General features: G+C 28.7%; 1 protein-coding gene across 2 annotated transcripts in view; it reads left to right on the top strand.

The window, feature by feature from the left end:
• The window catches only part of LOC129971430 (phospholipid-transporting ATPase ABCA1-like), a 169166-nt gene that overhangs the window by 70844 nt on the left and 76074 nt on the right, over window positions 1-22248 (top strand). For both annotated transcript variants that reach the window (XM_056085187.1, XM_056085186.1), the window contains exons 13-26: window positions 432-547; window positions 2532-2654; window positions 2764-2900; window positions 3938-4038; window positions 7062-7153; window positions 7370-7482; window positions 9905-10035; window positions 10995-11086; window positions 13140-13292; window positions 13450-13743; window positions 15758-15876; window positions 18019-18152; window positions 19066-19193; window positions 20236-20442. In XM_056085187.1, the coding sequence (XP_055941162.1) occupies window positions 432-547; window positions 2532-2654; window positions 2764-2900; window positions 3938-4038; window positions 7062-7153; window positions 7370-7482; window positions 9905-10035; window positions 10995-11086; window positions 13140-13292; window positions 13450-13743; window positions 15758-15876; window positions 18019-18152; window positions 19066-19193; window positions 20236-20442 (1940 nt within the window). The remainder of the gene's footprint in view (window positions 1-431; window positions 548-2531; window positions 2655-2763; window positions 2901-3937; window positions 4039-7061; window positions 7154-7369; window positions 7483-9904; window positions 10036-10994; window positions 11087-13139; window positions 13293-13449; window positions 13744-15757; window positions 15877-18018; window positions 18153-19065; window positions 19194-20235; window positions 20443-22248) is intronic.

Genomic DNA, 22248 nt, shown 5'->3' with positions numbered 1-22248 from the left:
CGCGGCCTGTTTTTTTGAAAAGTAATCTATTAAAGAAATTACAATCTATTAAAGAAACGAACATTTTTAAAAATCTTTTTCGTATTAAGAAAGAATGCTAAATAGAAAAAAAAAACGGATATTTTAGAGGCCTTTATATAAATGGCAGAGCTAATTTGACCTTGAATCTTTACAAGCCTAATAGATTTGGGGCAATTGGATAAATATAAATATTGTTGTATCATAAATTCAAGTGACTATTTGTAAACAAATTGTGCATAAAAAAATCTGAATCTGAAAATCTGAAAAACAAACAAATTCTGACAAACAAATTACTGACATTTTTTAACGAACCTTAACGACTGCCTTTCCATTATGAAATGTAGCCAATATAAAACATTTCCAAACGATTCAAAACAGAGATCACTAATTTTTTTTCTTTTTCTTTTCAGGTATAGTTCCTGAAATTGAAAAGTCATTAAAAATAGATGATTCCACGAAATTTCTTGACACTTTTAGCGACATTTTAGGAGCAGCATTTCTCAACATTGCCGAAGAAACAAAATCAGTAAGTGCAAACGCTTAACAAACGAAGTATCAATTTTAAAGTATATAAATTGGGTAAAGCATTTTGTCACGGGTCTCAATATTATTATTTCAAGTAAACAACAGGTGGCATCTGCAAAAATAAGAGGGAAACAACTGAAAAAAATCTAATATCAGATTAATTTAATTTTAGCGCTTTAATGAGGATTATTGAAAAACAAAATAATAGTAACAACAAAGGAGTTAGAAAATATCATATATATTGAAAAGGTAAAATGGATGTTTTATTTTGAATTAAAATGGAAACTGCTACTTTAGCTAAACTGTTGTGGTTAGTCCCACAGAGCTACAGATTCGCTGATATTATTTACAAAAGATTTTTCATTCATAATCTTATTTAATTTTTTTTCTCACTGCGAATTCAATGAATAAGGCAAATAAAGATAAATAATACTAATAACGAAGATAAAACACAGTAGATGAATCAAGAAGTTAGAAACGCAGACACCTGAGGAAGTACGCCAGTTCGATCTCGAAAATATAAGAATTCACTTCCTGGTCATTGTTAAGTGATGTTTCAGACAAAGAAAAGTAATTTTTTTTTCTACCCTTGATTCCCTTAGCTGTAGTTAGGCAGAAAGTTTTGCAGCTCAGGTTTGACACTCGGCCAATTATTTTTTTGATACTTAAAATTACCTTCTTTCTCTTGATTTTTTTTCTTTAATTCATCTTTTTTCTCTCGTTATTTTAAAGTTTCCAGGTTCCTTTCATATTTTTCAGACAGAATTTCATGTTCTTTAATATATATATTTGTTTTCTTTCTTTTAGAAGTCAATTCGTCAAAAAAAAATAATAAGATGTAACAACAGTTTTTTTAATTGATATACCAATACTCAGATAATTCTAATTAAAAATTTTTTGGTTACTCAAAGGTAAAACTAATTTTTTAATTATATTCTTTTTAAAAACTTTTTTTTTCGCGGCAATACTCCTTTTTGTGCTGACGAGCCACACAGCTGTTAACCAAAAGCGTTAATTGTATTTAACATTGTATTTCTCATATGGATAAAAGTTGTATTCAAGTTGTGCAAAATTGAGAAAAGTATTAATAATGATTATTTTCTTTCTATTGGTCGATTGAGGATAGCTTGAAAAGGAAAATTTTGGTCTAATAGCTGTAAAATAGTCATAAATTTCAAATTCTGTTGTGATTTTAATATACATAGATGGATGGATAAACTTAATCTATTAATCAACTTCTTATCCAAATTAAATTCTCATAAAAAATTATTTACTCATACATATGTTAGCCTGGAATGAAATTCTATTTCTTTTATTATCATGTGAGCAATTATGAAAGAAAAACCAGAAAATTTTAAATGAAGGTTATAACGATAATTCAAAGAAATTGTGAGGAAAGATTCATAGCAATTTAAATTTTTTAGTAAAAGTTTTAACTAAAAAATTCAACAACTACGTTTTTTTTCCTGAGGTCTAATTTAATGAGATCATTTTGCATTAACCGCATCACCTACGAATCTATTTAATCTCTTAGTTAGACAACATATTTTATTTGGGACATTTGTTGTTAATCCAATCCCTTTAATAACGTTAAGAGCACTCAAGATCTTGAAGCTGTTGCAAATAAATTTTGCGTTTTTCATTGCATAAAACTTTCACAAATCGAAGATTTAAATAAAAAAATTCAATAATTTGAGGCACTTGTCAGACAAAACATTTCAGACGAAGAGAATAAGTTATTGCCAAGTGGTTAACTTCATTTCGCAAATGATCCTAAATTATGAGTGATGTTATACTAACTGTAACAAATCCAAGATCTTTTATGGGGTCTGAAATTAAAAAGTTTATATTACATGAACAGAATTTCACCTATCTGTGTTTGAATTTTTTTTTCTTTTGAAACCTGAAAAACATTTTAATACGATAATATTTGAAACTTAAATTTGACTTGAAGTTTAAATTGCATATTTAATTTTTTATTCCAGAAAAATCAAAACGTAAATTTTTGTAATACTAAGGAATTCCAAACATTATTAAATTCATCTGATTGGAATGACATTCCAGCTCTGCAAAGATACGCTTGCAAAATTTCTAGAGTTTCGGAAAGGGTAAGAATTAAAAAGTTACTTATTATTAATTTTTTGCTTTATTTATTAAAAAATTAATGAAATTTATAGTCAGGAAATATTTTAAATAAATACGCATTAACTGTTTTAGAGGCCGGTGTCATCTGATGAAATGAACGTGGAGAAATGGCGCTCATCAGTCAGCAAAATGAAAAATTTAATGAATTTCGATAAATATTCTGAAATTCGCCATAACATCGCAAAATGGCAAAATGAAGCGAATGGAAAGTAAATAAAGTTATTGTTTATATTTTTGTTAAAGAGAGTTCTTTTTATTCAGTAAATGATACATTTGTCTTACGCATTTTATTTTAATTATACCAATTTTGTTATTTAAGTAATTTTTCTAATTATATTAGTTTTGTATTTTCATTATGCTTCTTTAATTGTACTAATTTTGTCCCTAAATTATTTTGTTCTAATTCTATTAATTTTGTTCCTAAATTCTTTATCGTAATAAAACAATGGACATATAATTTGTTAGTTATACGGAAAGATTTTTTATATATACTTTAACCTTATGTGTACCTTAAGTATACCTTAACTTTACAAGTAATTACTCACTAATTAAAACATAAATAATTAAAAACACTTTAAAAATAAATATTTTGCGGGCGTTCAAATTAAAATTCGATCATTTAGTAATATTTCGCTTTTTGCTCCAAAACTGGTAATTTAAAAATTCTACTATTTATATCTTTAAAAGTTTATAATAATGACAAGGTTATTAATTCTTTGTCCCATGAAACATCATTAATGCCCCTCGCCAATTTATTTATATCTATAGTGCTGCATTTCTGTCTGTTGTTCATGTTGCAGGAGAAAAAGTATGTGACGTTATATCGAAGCAAATACAACGTGTCCTTAATATTATAAGCCACTCGCAATCATGCATGTCATGTCAAGTGAATGAATTAGATTTTATCCTTTCTTGAAAAATAATACATCGAAGAGAATTATTTAAAACGTCAATTAATATAGCATACCGATATATATGAAAAAGAAACTTGCATTGATTGTAGTATATGATAAGCAAATGAATTTGATTCATATTTTTAAATTTATTTGTTTTATTACCTGTTCATTTTTTCAAATACCTTAATGCATCAAAATTTATCAAATATATAATAAAGTCGGCAAGTCGCAGATTTTAAAAAATATATATATTATAAACATATCTTACTGCCTTTTTTATTAATTTTGGGCAATTTTATCATAACTTAAACCCCTTTTATGTATACTCATAAGTATGGATTTTTTTTCAGCGCCACTACAGGATTTACTGCTTTCAAAAAGTCACCAATGAGCGAAGCAACCATCGATGATGTTATTTCTACGATCGAATGCACTATTCAAGGATTTCAAGGTAATGAATTATTTTTTTTACTAATATATGGCAGGAATGCTTATGTTAAGGAAAAATTTATTTGACTTGAAAAACAGGATGTGAGATAACGATTTTATACATCAAGCGATTACAATTATTACACCCGTTGCACTACTTGAAATATTGTATTTATATTAATTCAAGAGTGAGCAATTTAGTTTTATTTAAAATCTTTTAGCATGTTCAGGAACTAATGATTATTGTTTACTTAGGTAAGTAAAATATATGTTTTTCTGGTATTACATAAATTCAATTAGGATTATGATATGGCTTAATTGTGCTGTAATCCAGAGGCGTCATCGATTCAAATGCAACGAAAAATACACTATGAAATTTTATTTTAATTTTGAGATAAAAAAGAGAAATTCATTTAATTATAAGTATGATTAGGATTTGTTACAAAACAGGCATTGATTTTGTAATTTTACATAAATTTATATATCAGTTAAAAAATATCCACACAGAGGCAATTAGCGGGAAAGTTCCACACTTTGCTTGTAATAGAGGTTGTCAATATTATCTATATCTATACTTATAATAAAGCTCAATGTGTGTGTGTGTGTGTGTGTGTTGGCGCTCTACAGGCCAGGTCATTTGACATAAAGCTACCAAATTTGGCACATGTATACCTTAGAGGTCGGGAATGTGCACCTGGGGTCCCTTTTTTGAAATTTTAATTAGAATTTTAATTATTAATTAAAAACTAACTTTCCCGCCAAAAAAATCTTCCATTTTCCCCACCACCAACTTTTCCGCCAAAAAAATCTTCCATTATCCCCAGCGCCAAACGAGAAAGGCTTCAGTTTTTTTTTTCTCCCAACAGTAATGAGGCTAGGGTTAAAATTTTTCGGCGGATTATTTCAATCGGTTCTGTTTATTTTCTTAATGTTTGATGCATTTAAAATTAAACATTGTTAATGAATCGATCTTTCAGATTCATTCTGAAGTACTTTTTTTTTTAAAATAAAACAGAATAAAGGAAATTAAAAATTTCTAATCCGCATAGCGTTACCCCAACTGGCGTAGAAAAAATCACGTATTTGCGTTACGTAACCGGCGAAGAAAATTCACGCATGCGCATTCTGTTCTGATTGTTGCCATGACAACGTTATCAATGGATGATTTAAATTATTTTTGGGTTAGTTGCATGCTTTTGTAAGTAAATTGTATTTATGTTAGTTATATATATTTTGTATACGCTTATAGTTTTAACTACATCGTTTTTTAAGTAGTTTTTTTAAAACCTGTTTTCAACCGTTTATTTTAAACGATTCGTTTTATTTTCTTAGTGTTTGATGCATTTAAATTTAAACATTGTTAATTAATCGATCTGCTCATAATGAATCTAAGAAAATTTTGTTGACCAACTCTTGAGATATTACATAAATTTAAAAAGATATTCTTTAGTGTCCATAAAGTTTAAACGCTGAGTGACTCTATTTTCAGTAATCAGATTATAAAAAAATGCTTTGTTTCAGTAAAAAATATTATTATATTAATTGAAGATAAATTCTTTCCACTTTAATTTAAAGCATAAATTCTACCGTTTTCAACCATTTATTTTAAACGATTCGTTTTATTTTCTTTGTGTTTGATGCATTTAAATTTAAACAGTGTTAATTAATCGATCTGCTCATAATGAATCTAAGAAAATTTTGTTGAGCAACTCTTGAGATATTACATAAATTTAAAAAGATATTCTTTAGTGCCCATAAAGTTTAAACGCTGAGTGACTCTATTTTCAGTAATCAGATTATAAAAAAATGCTTTGTTTCAGTAAAAAATATTATTATATTAATTGAAGATAAATTCTTTCCACTTTAATTTAAAGCATAAATTCTACCGTTTTCAACCATTTATTTTAAACGATTCGTTTTATTTTCTTTGTGTTTGATGCATTTAAATTTAAACAGTGTTAATTAATCGATCTGCTCATAATGAATCTAAGAAAATTTTGTTGACCAACTCTTGAGATATTACATAAATTTAAAAAGATATTCTTTAGTGCCCATAAAGTTTAAACGCTGAGTGACTCTATTTTCAGTAATCAGATTATAAAAAAATGCTTTGTTTCAGTAAAAAATATTATTATATTAATTGAAGATAAATTCTTTCCACTTTAATTTAAAGCATAAATTCTACCGTTTTCAACCATTTATTTTAAACGATTCGTTTTATTTTCTTTGTGTTTGATGCATTTAAATTTAAACAGTGTTAATTAATCGATCTGCTCATAATGAATCTAAGAAAATTTTGTTGACCAACTCTTGAGATATTACATAAATTTAAAAAGATATTCTTTAGTGCCCATAAAGTTTAAACGCTGAGTGACTCTATTTTCAGTAATCAGATTATAAAAAAATGCTTTGTTTCAGTAAAAAATATTATTATATTAATTGAAGATAAATTCTTTCCACTTTAATTTAAAGCATAAATTCTACGGGTGCTAACAGAAAATGAGAGAGATACATATTACGTTATGACTGAAGGCCTTTATAATATTATGAATGAATTATATGATAATCAAAATTTGAAGTTTTAAAATATTTTGATGAAGAAGCTATTAAAGTAGAAATTGCATAAAATATTTAATTATTAAAATTTTAACGAATATTAAGATTGGCGAACCGGCTGGTCGCCAAAGGCGGCTAGTTTAAAATAAAATAGATAGCTGCGCCCACCTATTTTATTATTTTACCTGAGTGCATAAGATTTTATAGTAGTGCTTAAGATTTATTTTTTTAATCACATCGTAAAACAGTGTATATAAGACTTATACGTTATATAATAAAGTGATTTTTTTAAAAAAATTTTATTTTCCATTTGTCTTATTCTATAAATATTTTCATTGGACTTACTTTGGATGGAGCATGAAAATACTCTAGTTCATTGCTTTTAAATTCTTAAAAACAACCCTGCATTCAACTTTATCATTTGCATTGTATTAAAAACTGTTGATGCCTTACATAAACATTCATTCATTACCTGTTTGTTATTCACAGATTTTAATAGCCCAAAGGCTGGAGGAGCAAAAAATATTACAGGCACCTACCTATCCACGATTCCGCAAGAAATATCCAACAAAATAAGTAATGTAAGAATATTTTTTTTCTATTTACATAAAAATGATAATATTTTGATTTGTATTATATGAAGGAATTTTTAAACATTTGTACGAAACATTAAAAATACTTTGCTTTATTAGCCGTTTTGTTATCGAATTATATTATTTTCCAATTTATAAATATGTTTTCTATTATTTTTCATTCTATGTTGATTTTTTTTAATTAAAACATTTTCTATTTTGTAGAACAAAAGAAAAATTTTCCTAAATGGACTTTCTAGAACCAAAGAAATTATAAATCACGTAAGAAATAATTATGCGATTTTTGGGCAGATGAATCTAACCAACTTTGGAACTATGTAAGTATAAGTGTCTGGCTTTTAATAAAAAAAGGGTTTGAATTTATTTTTCATAATTTTTAACTGTTCATATTTAATCTTATAAATTTTGTTTTGAAACAAAGTATTTATTTAACAAACAAAGATTCGTAAATATTACAATAAAAATAATTATAGAGAAAGAAATAAAATGTCAGCGTTGTTTTAATAATTAGATTTAAAATAATACGATTCGAGCATTTGACAAAAATTTACTTCCATGCGTTCTGCTTTCAATATGATTGTAAGCATGTAATTCATGTAATGTATGAAGTAATTAAGCATGTTTGTCATGTATTAATGAAGTAAGTAAATTAAAGCTCATGAGTAGACATCAAGTGTACCATACTAATTTAATTTTAAAATTCGTATCACCTTTTGCAGGAGAAAAAATTACATAGCATAACAGTTTATTCTAAGTCAGTTACATATTGTATACAAAATTCTTTATTGTTGTATTTTGTTATATTTGTATCGCATGACTTTGACTAGAAAGAAAATCTTAACTTGGTAACCGCGATAGTTTCAACGAGTAAAAAGTATTTATTTCTGCTCTCATTATGTGAAGGTGTTTTTTCCCCCTATACGCTGCAAGTTCAACGAATAGATATGGAATTATTCTCCTACAGAAAATCAAGACTGAATCATTCAAAGCAAGAGATTAAGTGACCTCTGTTATCTTATAAATAAAAATAGTATAGAAGAGGTTCAAAGTATATTCTAGACATTTAAAGGATCGAAAGGTGACTCTTAGGATTTTAAAGAGCCGCAGCGATTAGAAAGCTGGTTACTATGGGTATTGTTACGGATTTGTAATATTGCTATCCTGCGAGTTATATCTGTTAGTAAGATAGGTAGTTTTACAGTTAGCTCTAAGGGTTGCTGAATGGATACTAGAAAAATGCCCTCTGGCTTGGAGAGAAACTTGGCGACTTCGGTGACGAAAATGAAAGGCCTAGAATATTTGTGAATCTTGGTGATATTACCATTAGGACTCGAGCTCCGATGTTTGTTGTGGAAGTTGTTTTGTCTTGTCACTGACATTAAAAGCCGAAAGATATAGTTGAAGATCCAGGTGAGTAGTATGCAGAAAAAGAACTCAATTGAGCTCAAACAAGTAGTAGAATGGAATCTCCAGAGTTCTGTCTGAGCGCTTTGCGCTGTTATGGTTGTTTAACTACGATTTTCTGCTTGTGAACTTAAACTTAATAGCTTATAGTAAGTGCTATTCTTATCTACAGCTGTGTTTGGCTACTGAGTATTCATATTTTCGTGTAGAATAAGTTATCTTTATCTTTTATTTATTACTCCCACCGGGGGGTACTTCAGATATGAGGATGAGAAGCTTCCGGAATGGTGATTGGTTCTCACCACCTGGGTAAATATAGAAATGGTGGGGACTGCCATCGCCTGCATCCCATCGATGACGGGACATGTTTCTCACTTTAAGTATTGTACTGTGATTGGTGATGACCCTCGGGACTGAACCTTAATTCTCGCTAATGCTATCGTGGGGTTCTGGTCAATCAAATTTAATCTGTAGGCCTTAATGGTGGGTTGAAATAGCCAATATTGTAGTTATCCTATATTGGGCTTATTGGATTTTTAACAGTGCACATCCTTGACAAATATTCTGTAATAATAATATATCACAAATTCATTGGCCATAGTTACTGATCTGTTTTTATTCTTTATATTCTAGTTTTTAAACATTATATACCTCTAAACAGTTTTGTTACCCTTTCTGCAAACTTTATATTTAAAAAATGCGAAAGTGCTCATTCCTTAATTTTCTTATGAATTGATATAAATAAAAGCTACTTTTATAGTATATCTCCTCGGTTTATTCCGCCTTTTCTGAAAGTATGACATTGGAACTCGTTATTTGGATGAAATTTAGCTTTCTATTGGCATCTCTTTAGCATATTGTTGTTTCGAGAAGATGTTGTTTTGATATAAACATGCAGGAACATGCACACAATTTACGGGTTGATGGATCTGTACCAAAATTTGTCAGTTATCAACAGTTTTAATAAAACATCATTATATCAAATTTCCACCATCCAACTCTGCAATTTTTAAGAGAACTGTTGGACATCATTGAGAAATACTTTTTCGAACTCATGAAGGAGCACCTTATCATCGTATTTTTTCACGATTTCAAAATTTTCTTTCTGTACATAAGAAAAGAATAAGTATCTAAACATTTTTAATAAATATGAAGAATATTTTTGGAAAGAAAAACATCTCATATTTGAAAATCTTAGAAACAGCATCACAAAATTCTAAAACCCAATTCAGTTATTTTCATTTTGTATATTAAACAGTTTGACCTTAAGCCTTTCACAGCGATATTATTTGGGTTTTTAATTATTTTCATCTTTTGGATATTATCTTTTCATAGGTTAACGGAACTGGATAAGTTAGTAAATGGCATTGGTGCTGGAAGTTTCGGTCATTTTCTTACATCTACGTCCAAAGAATTCCTTCGTTTTATTCCAGCTGTAGCATTTATGACGAAAGATTTTAAAACAAGTAAGTTCCTTCTTTTTATATAAGAGCATATATATATATGCTACAACTTCTATATGAAACAAAAGAAGTGATATCTCCGAAACTTTCTTGTATATTCTCTAGTAAATTGTACTTGTGTATTTTTAACCGCATGCCAATGGCGAACAATAGTTACGAAAGAGGCTTTTAGAGTACGATATTTGGAGATTAATCGCTGGAGTGAGATTAATACTCAAATACCAGAACACGGAATTATATTTTATATGCCTTTTTTCCAACCGATTGAAACCAAAAACCCACAGAACTCAACTTTAGTAAAAAAATGGCATGAGAAATTTCATATACTTAACTCATCAAGTTTTCCGTTTATTACGTTTACATGCTTGAATTGTCCGAAAGATGTCCAACTGTTTGATGTATTTGCTTCCAAATTTGATACTGATTAATACTTTGGAAACATAAATCTATATACCAAATTTTATCTACCCAGCTTTTTTTCTGTTAATTATTTTCTGTACTCATAGTGTTAACTTACATTAGGAAAGACAATTTCCTCGAGTTGCATTTCGCTAAAAACTTGATAAAAGTCTAGAAATTTGGGATAAAGACCATTTACCAAATTTCATCCGTTTAGTTCAAAGTGCTTTTTAAGTTATTGTGTTTATGATCAGACAAATAGAGTTCTAAAAATATGTTTTCCGGATTCCGGAAGGCCTGAAATGTAGATATTTGTCAAGATCTCGATTTCGAACTTTTTCGACGATTACAATACTTTCTCTTTAAATACTTCGAATATAAGAAAGTGTAAAAAAAAAAAATACAATTCATTAAAAAAAACCTTTTTTTTTTTTAGTTTTCCCTTCCAAATTTAATTATTTCTTATTCAATTGATCTGATAATACTGTCCGAAAGATTTCTCACACAAAAAAAGAAAGCAAAAGTGCAAAATGCTTAATTTACAAATCCATCTGTTATTGCAGATACGACGGCAAGAAGAGGGCTGCCATCATTGACGTCAGCTTTTATCCAAGATTTAGAGACTTTCATATGGAATTCTATTTCGCCAAAAATGGTAAATTAATTTTATTTTTTATTAAATTTTGTTTTAGTATTTGGCTAAGCCAGTAAACCATATTCCACTCATCATAGTTAGCTTTAAAGCATAAATATGTAATCATAGATATCCTCGTATTACAGAGATTTCATTACGAGCTAAAATTGTACTTTCTTCTTCCATTTTAAAGATGTATCGCTCATATCGAAAAGGCATCAATGTTCTCATTGTTATAGTACAAAATTGTGAAATTTCATCCAAATCTTAATTGTTTTTATGAACAAACTGAATAATGGTTTCCATAAAACTCAATAAAAAACCCGACTTTCAATTACTTATTCAAATAAACTTTTTGAATTTTTATCAGTTTTTTTTCAAATAAATTAAATTTCAGTTACTGTAACTATATAATGTTTCTGGACATCTTTTTTATACCGATAAAAATATTTTTAATATAAACCTTCAAGCAATTGTCAATATCCTTGTAATGTAAATATTTCTCCAAAAAATTAGCCCCAGCTTAAGATCACCTGCCACACTGAAATCAGAATACACTCTCGGCCATTTAGAACTAGAATATCGGACATCTGTATTGAATTATTAATAATTATATTAATTAACTAGCATTTAATAATTCAGGTTATTTTCGATTTATGCAATTCAATATTTATTATTTACACTATTTTTTCATTAATCATATATAATTAAATATGAAAAAATAATATTTTAAACCCATATGATATAATGAATTGATTCCAATTCGGAAGCAAATCATCATTTGATAATTAAGGATTATAATTTAATAAGGATTATATAATTAAGGATCTATATATTTAACCTTAGGACATTAAATTATTTTAGTTTGTTGATTACAGACTTTTTCTGGTATATTTTATAACTATGGAAAAAATGCAGCATTACAATTTATTTCATAATATCTTTCCAATTAGCTCTGTATAAAAATGTGTATACTAGTTTTAATTTCCTGTTTTGTAGTTACGTGTAACTGTATTCAAGCATTCATAAATAGTTCAGTTTATATATTTAAGTAATTCATAATTGTTGTAATTGAAAAGAAAATTCAGAAAAGTTCTCTTCTAGACTTTCTTATATATTTTCTCAGAAACGTATTAAAATAAAAGCGTTTTGTTTGTTTTTATACCATGATGAAGAATGCCAAATACAAATAGTTACATCTTCCAGTGCTAAATTTTATTAACCTAACTCACTAAGTTTCAAGATTATTCGGATTTATTTAAACATATTGTTACAAAATTTTTCTTCTACAAATACCGTCAATCAATCGTAATAACGCAGCGCATTATATTGCTAGTTCAGCAGCTTGCTTGCTGTCTAATCCTCTCAATTTTTACTTGTCGGCGACTCCGACTACTGGCACACATCGACTTCCGACGATACACATGACTTCCCATGCAGCTTCAGAGTGCCCGGGAGGCGGGACTAGAATCTTCAGACCAATCAGGGTGTATCTCGGTTCTTAGTGGATGGATCGTGAAAGTTCTCGAACTTTCTAGTATGATCCATTTAGTTGCCAAATTCGTCGCCAAATGGTCGCCAAGCTCAGCACGCATAGGACAGATCTTACAAAGGTTTTAATGGTTTTTCCCAAGATGACACTATTGGTGCCGAGTAGCAAAATTACAGATTTGTAACAATATATAGTTTAAGTCTCGTGGAATTGTCCAAAATTCGATATAGATATACAATTTTGGCATAAAAGCCACATATTAAATTTCTTTGCATTTCTGATTTTTTTATTCTCATAAAAGCGGGCAAACAGTTTTTCTTGTTAATAAAATTAATATAAATGTATGTTTTTTAGAGAGACCACATTCTGAATTTTATTTGTTCTGTTTTGAGTTACGGAACAATTTGTTTTTGTTCACATGTACACAAACAAAGAAAGATTTAAAACGTCAAGATACATCAACTTCTTTTGATCAGGTTTCTTTATGATTACTTATTTTAACTTTTTTTATAACTATAAATAAACGAAATTCAGTCGTATGGAAAATGAAATAATGTAACAAAAAAATATTATCTATTTTAGGTGGAAGAATTTGCCAAGAAACCTTTGAGTGATAACTTTTGTGTCGACGCCGATGCATTGGAAGCTACGCAATTACACTGGAAATGGCTGCTTTGTACTGATTCATCAAAATCTTTTAAAATATCTCTGCCAAGTATAAGTACAGACCATAAGGTACTTTTTTTGTGTTCTTTCCTTCTCAGTTTATTATAAATCAAACATATTTAATTTATTAGAATAAATCAAACATATTTAATTTATTAGAATAAATCAAACATATTTAATTTATTAGAATAAATCAAACATATTTAATTTATTATTATCTTTCTAGGATTCAATATCATCATCAGACCTAGAATTCAAACCGGTTAATAATTTTGACGCCCAAATTTTTTCACAAATTCTTCTACGACTGTCTTCGAGTATGAGTTTCACTGTGAAAGTCATTTCCCAGTTCCTTCATCCTGTGAAAGGCTGCGATTCCACATGCGGTAGTGAAGATATCATGTTGAAGAAAATGTGCTTTTTAGCGCGTTTACAAAATGCCAAGAGCGTCATAGAAATACCGAAAAGGGAAAGTAATGGTCATGAAGAGAACATAATGGAAGACGACAATTTTTTACAGGTATTATTGACTTCATTTTCTTTCTGATTTGAACAAAAATATTATTTACTATGTAATGAATAGCTTTTTTTGTGATTTATCCCAATATATTACGTAATTCTAATTCTAATTTAATTTTTTATGCGTTATGCTCGGGAGATTCAATATTAATGATTGTTTTTAAATACAAATTTGTTCATAATAATATCGTATAATTTGTAAGATCTCGAAATTCAAAACCAGAGCATCATTAGTGCAAATGTATCGAAGCACAAACGTCATGAGTAATCGCTACACGAATGGGTTACGGCAGAGAAGCAACACGCAGATTATTGTACATCCGGGGCCTCTGAGAACGAAGAGCGCAATAAATGTTTTATGTACATCCATCCCACCTGCTCTTGAATGATCATCCTTCCCCCACGTCCTCATCTCTGTATTACCTTTCTGTCATTGTCGATTATATTCAACCCAATATATAACCCTCCTTTCATTTTGGACTCAATTTTTTTTGTTTCTAATGGGTAATGTTGCTTCATACCGCAGGATACAGGTGCAAATCAAATTTTCAGAATTCAACAGTTTGGATATTTTTCATGACGAAAGTTTGTTCATTGCACATAGATATCAATGTTGAGTGTTTGAAAACATATGAACAAAGAGGGAACACACGATAATACTTTAGATTTATCGTCTGGGCTGGCAACCTGGAAGAGTAATTGACATTTAACTATTGCCAACATGGCTGGACAGCAGAACCTATCAAATTTTCTCGAAGGAGATGGTCTTGGAGTTACATTCCAGGAAGTATTACCAGTAATATTGCGTATTGTTCTTTTCTCTATTTCAGTGTCAGCCTCTTTGTAATGATGACCATAATTATGCTTGCAACATTAGGCTCCTGTAATGAAATAACTTATTTATGTAGAAATGATTTTCCTGTAATTTAAACTGTTCAACATCTTTTCATGAAGACTTTAAAAATGCATTCATTTACATTTCTATAAAGTTGAATGAATAAAATATAACATTTTTTCTTAACCATTACCTTTTATATTAAAAATAAAAGATATAAGATAAGGAAAGTCTTGATTACAATATATCTGTAAAAACTTTCCACACATTGATAAGAAAGTTTAATGACGAACTATAGAAATATAATACAAAATTAATAAATAACGAAATAACAACATTTTGCCAACATTTCTTTGCCCCATTTCCCTTCATATATTTCCTCAAAGACAACAATGTTCTAAGAATTTGGATGATTTTGCAGTTATCGGAAATAAATCGAAATAGGCTTTATAGTTAGTGATTCTGCAGACACAAATAAAGTCCAAATTTGTGTTAAAGGGCAAAGGCTTTTCGTTCGTTTGCGATTAAAAGCACACATATTTTCCAAAAAAAAAATGAATAAATACACAAAATTATCACATGCGATCTTGCGGTTGACTAATCCTACAAAGAGAGCTAAAGGAAGTCATCCCTCAACTTTGCATGACTTAATCGAAAAAATTTGTTATTTTAAAGATTTAAATTTATGTAAACAGTCTCTTGTAACATGCTTTTTACAACGTTTAATATGTAATAGAGGGAATAAAATCTTCTTACATATAAGTAAGAACATTCTAATCTTTCATACCAAATAATTACTTTTAGAATTAAAAAAATTCCTTCTCTTCCATATATTTGTTGCATTCCATTTCTTCAGAATACACTTTTCAGAATACTTTTAAATTAGAAATTAAAATAAATTATCAGTTTTGTCCGTCATATAAATTTTTACCAGCATCAAATTCGTATGAGTTGTTTACATGTACTGAGTTCACAATTTTGTTAATGAATTGTCATTCTAGATTCATCTTATATGTTTATAAATTTCATGCTAATATAATAAACAATTATTTAAGGAATTGACGATATAAGTCATTATTATTAATAATAATAATAATGTAATTCGTAAAGAAAATATTACTTATTCAAACGCCTTCGTTTTTTGCCAATGCATTCAAGTTTTATTCTCATTCATTTTCAGCAATTCCGAACTCTACTTCCTATTGATGAGCACATTATTGAAGGTTACGCTAGTTTTATGGACGTCGTTCGGGCCTCGGCTGCAAATAACTTCACCAGCTGGAGAGACATTGTTCGTTTGTAAGTAATTATCTGTTGATCAGATGAGAGTATTCTCTTCCATACTATCTTATTTTCTTTTTTAAAAATAGCATTTTTTTAATGATGAAAGGAATCAAGTATTCGCTTTTCGACATGTATTTTGCCTGATTAAGTTCAATAATCTGATACAAATCTGCAATTTTAATGTGAAGACTACAAAACAAACTTCATTTTTCTAACTTGTTACTAAGTTCCTATACACGTGAATTAATAAACTCATAGATTCAACTGGACAACTGACGACTTTAACACAAAGTGTTACTTTGATTTTAAATTCTTATCATAAAATCTCATATCGAATTTTATCTATCTAGCTAATTTCGTTTCAGAATAATTCTGTTTACATGCATGCGAACACACAAGACAAGCAGATTTTTAGTGAATTTCATCCAAAATTTAACGCAGAACTACAATTTTGGTGTGAGGATCTTATTACAGATAGATAAGATATTCACAGATAGATAAGTAGATAGAGTAGGATCTCAATTATCAGGTTTCTATTAACCATGACCTATGGTAACCGGGCTATATCAGAGAATCGATCTTTGTTATTTTTTTTTAAGTCAAGTCGCCAAATTACCAGAAAGGGGTGCCAAATTTTTGCATTCAAACCGATTTTCGGGATATTAAGGCTAGTAAAAGATAAATAATCGGAGCTGATTTTTATAATTTTTAGAAGTTATTAAGAAGAAAAAAAATTGAAAGCACATTTCCTTTATTAAACATTTTAATAGCGATATGAGAAAGTTTCATAGAAGTTTCATGAAAAATCATACTTTAAATGCATCAAAAAGTACCGTATTATAGAGTAGAGACAAAATATTTTTCAAGAGTCAATGAGAAAACGAAAAAAAAAAAAAATCAGTCAAAAATGTTTAAATCTTTTTATTAGTGATGGAATTTTGAACTTGTTATGATATCAATAAGTACTTGAAGATCCTTTTTGTAAGTTTCAAATATACTATTTTCGGAATGTGCCATTTTTACTTTTTCGTATACGTAGAATAGAGAAAGTATCGTAATCGTTAAAAAATTCGAACTAAAAAATTTGACGAATCTCTACGAAGTTCGAAAAGCACATTTTTGAAAATGTGTGTCTATCTGTCACAAATATAATTCAGAAACGCTTCAAGCTAAGTGGATGAAATTTGGTATATGTTCTTTACACCAAATTTGTAGATTTCTATCGAATTTTGAACAAAATCTATTCAGAAGAAATCAGTCTGTCCGGTATTTGAATACAAGTTAACACTATAATTACAGAACGAAGAGAGCTAAATTGATTATATTCGACACATAGATTTAATATCTGTATTGAAAATACTTGCCAAATTTCGTGTTAAATCCAAAAAGTAATTGAACTTCTGTTTATTTGTTCTTTCAGAAGTATGTAAATGCGTTAACTCGAAAATACAATGGATTACTTGTATCAAATTTTGTAACTACATCTGTATCAAATTTTGGTTTCAATCGGTTGGGAAAAAGCGCGTCTAAAAGACAAATTCGCCTTCATTAGAAAGTATGCGAAAAAGTTTTGGGGTGGCCATTCTTATTTTTCTCATCAACACGCAGAAAAAAAAAACCAGGATGAAATATTAGTATCAAAAATTAAAAAAAAAAAAAAAAAAAAAAAAAAGCAAAAAATTAAGGCAAAAAGTTGATATAGTTGAAAATATATCTTTGAAATTTTCAGATGATGTGAAAATAATTTTTGAGCTTTAATATTTTCAGAAGTTATCACACGAAAATGCCAAGATTTAGATTATTTTTTTAATTAATTAAAATTTTGTTTATAATTTGAAAAAATTGCTCCGAGGTTCACATTTGTAACCTCCAAAGTATATAGTACTAAGTTTGGTCATTCTAGGTAAAGAGGTTTAACCTACTGAGTGCGAAAATAAACACACACATTTATTTTGATTATTAATAGAAATAAAGATACTTATCATGCAAACAATGATACTTGGTACTGTACTGAAGGAATGTAAACATTTTGCTAGTTTTAGTCACATTATCACAATGCCATTGGTAACAACTAAATAAATATTTCCTGTTTCATATTAAATGCATAATAAATCTAATATTTATAAAGAATAATATTGACAAGCGTATATTTTTCAGAGTGGTCTCCGGACTCCGTTTTCTGGATTCATTCGATGGAAAGGATCGTAAGCTGAGACCTTCCCTTCATGTCATCAACTCCCTCGTCAGTTTAGTGAAAAACAGAGTATCCGATGCAGCACAATCGTCATCTGGTGAGTAAATTAAGTTAAATTCATTCTTTTTTATACTAATTAAAAAGAATGGAGGCTGTAACAAAATGTCTTTGCCGACAAAAATAGAGGATGAATATTAAATTCCTTCACTATTGTTTTAATAGATCCAGTTTCACGATGTAATTAGTTGCATAACATGCATGCTATCTGGAATATCATTGCCAGTTGAGATTTGATATCCTTTTTTCTCCCGTAAAATGTAGAGTAGGATACAAGACAGAACTTTTTTCATGACCTTTGAGTGGTAAAGATATTATTAATTTATAATAAAGTTATATTAAAAATGCAAATGTTCATCCTCAAAAACAAATACTAATATTATTGTCTTCATCGTCGTTTTGTGCCTGCTTCCATCCGCAAAATCATAGGGCGAGTTCTGTTTGGCAAAAATATAATTTTATTAGTTTGACTTAACGCGGTTGGAGAAAAGAGTTTTAGCTCTATTTCAGTCACCAGATGACGCTAATTATGATTGTGTGAAAACGATTTTCTAATAAATTTGATTATCTTGAATTGCTGTCGTAAAAATAAAGCTATATGTACACTTGTACTCAGCAGGAGTTGAAATGCTTCAGAACTTCTCAATTACCGATCGTTTTGATTCATGCTTGAAATTATCAAATTTTTTAATTATCCAGCATTTCTTTTCACAGTTTTCCCAATTTTTAATTACTTATTACTCTAATTGTTTGTAATGATTTCTAGAGTTTTGAATGCGTGAAAAATTTCAGAATATTGTGAGCTTAGAATGCTTTTTAAAATTGGAAACCCACGGATTTAATGATCAACGTTACCGGTTTTTGTTCTAAATTCGTAATCTTGCCAGAAATTCTTTATCTATAAGATCGAAAAGTTAACGATATATAATAATTCATTCCATTTCTATTTTCAGAAGCCATAGTTGAAATCCAGAATGTCTTTCCTGATTCTCCATTAACCCAAGAAGTTGTCAAAAGTTTTCTTCCCGTGCTTCCTGAGGTTACATCCACATTGTTTTGGACAGCATTAGTACCTGGAAAAGTAAGAAGTCGTACTAAATTCCGCTTCCAGGAATTCATTTACATATTGTACTCAGTAACTTCACTCTTGGGAAGAACATAGATTTTTAAAATGGGATAAGAAACATTTAAGATATTGGAAAAGGGGGAATAATTTTCACATTTCCTAAAATAGAATCCACTATTTCAACGAAATCATTACGACCTTATATTTAGTTTTTCAACGTATCTAAAAAACCGGGGTACTAAAGTCAATTACAAAGTAACAATAAAGGTATCATTCTGGGAAGTGAATTCGCCAATTATATCTATGCTTTCTTTAACGACAACTTCTCATTCTCTCATTTCAAATAAACTTCAATGGGAGAATCACGTCTTGTCTATTTCTCCGACAAATTACAGCATTAATACCCGATTACTGGATAATTTTGATATTATTGGCTTAATTTCTTTTAAAATAAATTTACATAAAAGTAGCTCTTTTGTTTCGCGATTTGCTTAATATCACCATTATTTTTCTTTATATCAAACTAGTATGTAAAAAAGTAAAACATGAATAACTGGTAATAAAAAACATGAAAAAGTTTTTTGAATCCTAAAACTGAACTCGCATATATATTTGAATCAATTTTAAATGGTTAATCGAAAAATATTCGAATGTCAATTTCTTTTCTCATAATTTATAAAATGGAAATGGATAATTTATTTCTTTTTCAAAAACGCTACATAATTAAAACTCTTCTGCGTTCAGTGACGTATTTAATTAGTGCATGTTTACAAATTTTTTGATATTTCATTACTATATAAATCTGTAATTAAGAATTAAAATCATTTGGACTTTTTATAATATCTCAAGTAGCCTTTATTTTTTATATAAAAATAACAATGACGTCCTAAATAGAAAATGTCGTCTAATTAGAAAATTTAATAAATTCGTAAGACACCAAATTCAGCAGATATGTGCAGGCGTATATCTTCAATGCCATAAAAAAGTATAAAATTAAAATACTTTTGAGACAAAGGCAAAACGTTTCCTTTATTTAATTTTCTCCCCTTTTTTGCAGGTTTTGAAGCTGATTGACAACAGTGACAAGAATATATCTATCATAATTTCGACCATATGCAATTCCTCGCTTACGGACTACTTTTATAATCCAGGACTTTCTTCCGATGAATTTGAACGACTTGATCAAGTTCTGTGCAGCCATAGATACTACGATGTTTTTGAGGAGATATTTGAAGATCCTGATATTCAAGAAATTGTGTTTGATGTAAGTCAAAAATAGATCTGTTAATCATTGAACTATAGCGGGAAACGCGTATTAAAATATAATAGTAAATATAATATTAAAATATAATAGTAAATATAATATTAAAATATATATTAAAAATATAATATTAAATTATAATATACTAAATATAATATAATATTAAAATATAATTGCAATAGCGAAGGTTTTTGCTTCTGATTTGTAGCATATATATATATAATATGTATAATTGTTTTCATCAGAAGGGAGGTTCGAAGATATAGAAGAGACATTTTACATTTTAAAAATTCATTTTAATCCATCCCGGGAAGGCAATTTATTTACAAGCAGGCCTGGACAGAACACGTCCACAACAGCGCGTAACAAAAGCAGAAGTAAGGAAGGAACGAAACAAATGATCACTAGTCTTATATAACATGGTATTTCCGGCCACGTGTCAATTGAATACACTTCGTTCACTTGACACGTTGACAGTTCACTTGAACTGATGGTGCAGTAATTTTTACACAGCTTCATACGTGGAATGAGATCAGGAAACAAGAGAACACTTTAGAATCACCCCGACATGGGTCGAATTAGGCAAAAAATTTAGGAAATTAATTTTGATTAAATTAGGTATTAAAATATCATTGTGTGTGTGTGTGTGTGTGTGAGAGAGAGAGAGAGAGAGACTCTTAAATGATGTATAATATATCATTTAACTCTTAAATGATATATAATATATCATTTAAGAGTGGATATTATAAACTGCTTCGATAACGCTCAATTTCAGTTAATGATTTATAAGAAATCTCGTTCATGCATTATTATCTTTTTTTATTTTTGCGTCATGATGTCCATCGTATTTGATTTTGAATTTTGGCATAAATGCACTAATGTTTTGCCTCCATGGTACTTCCTAAAACTAACACCCAAGATATCTATAACTTCCTTGCACTCTAGTCGCTATGCCATTACTAAAAGTTTGGTATAAAATTATTTGATGAAAAAAGCAGCATTATCTAGAATGGAAACACTTTGCTCAGATATAAACATAGGTTTTGAGATGCAGCTGTAAATCATTATGGCAAAAAGACTAATACTGCACTTTTTTGGAAAGTATTTATTACATTATTAGCCCACCATCTTCTTTCAAGTTAAAATTCCTTGTATTTGTAAGTTATTAATTCATGGGTTTAAACTGGATTTAGCTTCTGATTGCTTATCGCAAATTATGATATTTTGTAAATGGTTCAAACGAATAAACGCCCGAATCCGTGAAAAATGGAAGATGAATTGATGAGCTCTTTTTACAGTGTATAAAATTTTATCTTTATAAAATTACTATTATTAAAAATTATTAAAAATTGTATTTTATTATTACATATTTAGTTATAATAATATTTTATTATAACATATTCATTTATAATAATTTTAATTCTTAACTAATCTATTATCCTCAAATTATATATATTGTTATATTTTTGTCGAGACACCAAATATTTATTTTTTGCATTTTATATCATTTCAAAGTAGTGTTATTTGACGTCTTCTAGGCATGGTATAGTCCCTCCAGCCACCTACTTTATTTTTCATTTTGAAAGCATAACATAAACATACTACTTTTTTGATTTTAAAAGCACAACATAAAAGCATACCACCATTTTGTATACACGATGTCCTGGTTTTGTTTTCGATGTTCTAGATGCTGTGTTCGAAATCAAGACATCGAAAAATTTGTAATCTTCTTACACCGATAAGCCATGATTTATAAATAAAACAAATATAAAATAAGACTGTAAAATCATGTATTTTTAATTGTTTTAA

Source organism: Argiope bruennichi, chromosome 6 (assembly GCF_947563725.1).
Source record: "Argiope bruennichi chromosome 6, qqArgBrue1.1, whole genome shotgun sequence".
Taxonomy (NCBI): Eukaryota; Metazoa; Arthropoda; class Arachnida; order Araneae; family Araneidae; genus Argiope; species Argiope bruennichi.
Note: the sequence above shows the minus strand (reverse complement) of the source record. Positions and strands in the feature narration are given on the sequence as shown.